The following is a 2,669-nucleotide window of genomic DNA, read 5'->3' on the forward strand; positions in this document are numbered from 1 at the left end:
ATTGACCCCATTGCCCCCCCATTGACCCCATAGATCCCATAGACCCCATAGACCCTATTGACCCCCCATTGACCCCATAGACCCCATTGACCCCATAGACCCCATTACCCCCCCATTGACCCCACTGACCCCATAGACCCCATAGACCCCATATTCCCTATAGGGCAGCGCGGTGTTTGACTTTTCGGGGTCGGGCCCTGAGGTCTATGGGAACTGTAACACCATAGACCCCATTAACCCCATAGACCCCATAGACCCCCCTGACCCCATAGACCCCATATCTCCCTATAGGGCAGCGCGGTGTTTGACTTTACGGGGTCAGGCCCTGAGGTCTATGGGAACTGTAACCCCACTGACCCCATAGACCCCATAGACCCCATAGATCCCATAGACCCCACAGACCCCCCTGACCCCATTGTCCCCTATAGGGCAGTGCGGTGTTTGACTTTACGGGGTCGGGCCCTGAGGTCTATGGGAACTGTAACCCCACTGACCCCATAGACCCCCCTGACCCCATAGACCCCATAGACCCCACTGACCCCATATCTCCCTATAGGGCAGCGCGGTGTTTGACTTTACGGGGTCGGGCCCTGAGGTCTATGGGAACTGTAACCCCACTGACCCCATAGACCCCATAGACCCCATTGTCCCCCCATTGACCCCATAGACCCCATATCTCCCTATAGGGCAGCGCGGGGTTTGACTTCTCGGGGTCGGGCCCTGAGGTCTATGGGAACTGTAACCCCACTGACCCCATAGACCCCACTGACCCCATAGACCCCATAGACCCCCCTGACCCCATTGTTCCCTATAGGGCAGCGCGGTGTTTGACTTTACGGGGTCGGGCCCTGAGGTCTATGGGAACTGTAACCCCACAGACCCCATAGACCCCATAGACCCCATAGACCCCATTGTTCCCTATAGGGCAGTGCAGTGTTTGACTTTTCGGGGTCGGGCCCTGAGGTCTATGGGAACTGTAACGCCCCGCGCTCCATCACACTGTCCGCCCTCATCTACTGCCTGCGCTGCATGGTGGGACACGACATCCCCCTCAACCAGGTACCACAACCGGACCCCCACAATGGGACCTCAATGGGACCCCCACCTCAATGGGACCCCCATATGGGACCCCAATGGGATCCCTACAATGGGACCCCCACAATGGGACCACCCCCATGGGACCCCAATGGGACCCCCACAATGGGACCACCCCCATGGTACCCCAATGGCAACCCCCTCTCTATGGGACCCCCATATGGGACCCCCCCTCAATGGGACCCCAATAGGACCCCTGCCATGGGACCCACCCCAATGGGACCCCCACGTGGGACCCCTATATGGGACCCCAATGGGATCCCCACAATGGGATCACCCCCATGGGACCCCAATGGGACCCCCTCTCAATGAGACCCCCCCATGGGACCCCCACGTGGGACCCCTATATGGGACCCCAATGGGACCCCCACAATGGGACCCCCCCTCTATGGGACCCCCATATGGGACCCCAATGGGATCCCTACAATGGGACCCCCACAATGGGACCACCCCCATGGGACCCCCCCTCTATTGGACCCCCATGGGACCCCAATGGGACCCCCACAATGGGACCACCCCCATGGGACCCCCCCATCAATGGGACCCCCAATGGGACCCCCACAATGGGACCCCCCCCCTATGGGACCCAATGGGACCCCAATGGGACCCCCACAATGGGACCACCCCCATGGGACCCCAATGGGACCCCCCCACAATGGGACCCCAATGGGACCCCAATGGGACCCCCCCACAATGGGACCCCCCCTCAATGGGACCCCCATATGGGACCCCCCCCTCAATGGGACCCAATGGGACCCCCACAATGGGACCACCCCCATGGGACCCCAATGGGACCCCCCCACAATGGGACCCCAATGGGACCCCCTAATGGGACCCCAATGGGACCCCCCCACAATGGGATCCACCCTCAATGGGACCCCCATATGGGACCCCCCCCTCAATGGGACCCAATGGGACCCCCACAATGGGACCCCCCCATGGTACCCCAATGGGACCCCCACAATGGGACCACCCCCATGGGACCCCAAATGGGACCCCCAATGGGACCTCCCTGTGGAACCCCTCCCGTAGCCCCCCCATGTGGGACTCACCACAATGGGACCCCCCCATGGGACCCCCCTTCAATGGGACCCCCTTGGGACCCCCCCTATGGGATCCCCCCTATGGGATCCCACCCCAATGGAACCCCTAAATTGAGTCTCCCCCCATGGAACCCCCCCCCATGGGACCCCCTTGGGATCCCCCCACTGGGAACCCCCAGATGGGTCTTCCCCCCACCAATGGGACCCCCCACCATGGGACCCCCCACCATGGGACCCCCCCTCAATGAGACCCACCCCAGTGGGATCCCCTTGGGACCCCCAATGGGACCCCCCCCATGGGACCCGGCACAATGAAACCCCCCCATGGGATCCCCCAATGGGACTCCCCCCATTGGACCCCCCTCCATGGGACCCCAATGGGACCCCCCTTCAATGGGACCCAACCCTGAAGCCCCCCTATGGGACCCCCCCCAATGGAACCCCCTCCCATTGAACCCCCACTATGGACCCCCCCAGTGGGACCCCCACTCAATGGGATCCCACCCCAATGGGACCCCCTTGGGACCCCCA

General features: G+C 62.5%; 1 protein-coding gene across 1 annotated transcript in view; it reads left to right on the forward strand.

The window, feature by feature from the left end:
• Positions 1-2,669, forward strand: part of OPLAH (5-oxoprolinase, ATP-hydrolysing) — a 16,684-nt gene that overhangs the window by 5,365 nt on the left and 8,650 nt on the right. The window contains exon 3 of the mRNA XM_015851242.2: positions 925-1,059. Within this exon, the coding sequence (XP_015706728.1) occupies positions 925-1,059 (135 nt within the window). The remainder of the gene's footprint in view (positions 1-924; positions 1,060-2,669) is intronic.

This window comes from Coturnix japonica, unplaced genomic scaffold, assembly GCF_001577835.2.
Source record: "Coturnix japonica isolate 7356 unplaced genomic scaffold, Coturnix japonica 2.1 chrUnrandom822, whole genome shotgun sequence".
In the NCBI taxonomy this organism is placed as follows: domain Eukaryota; kingdom Metazoa; phylum Chordata; class Aves; order Galliformes; family Phasianidae; genus Coturnix; species Coturnix japonica.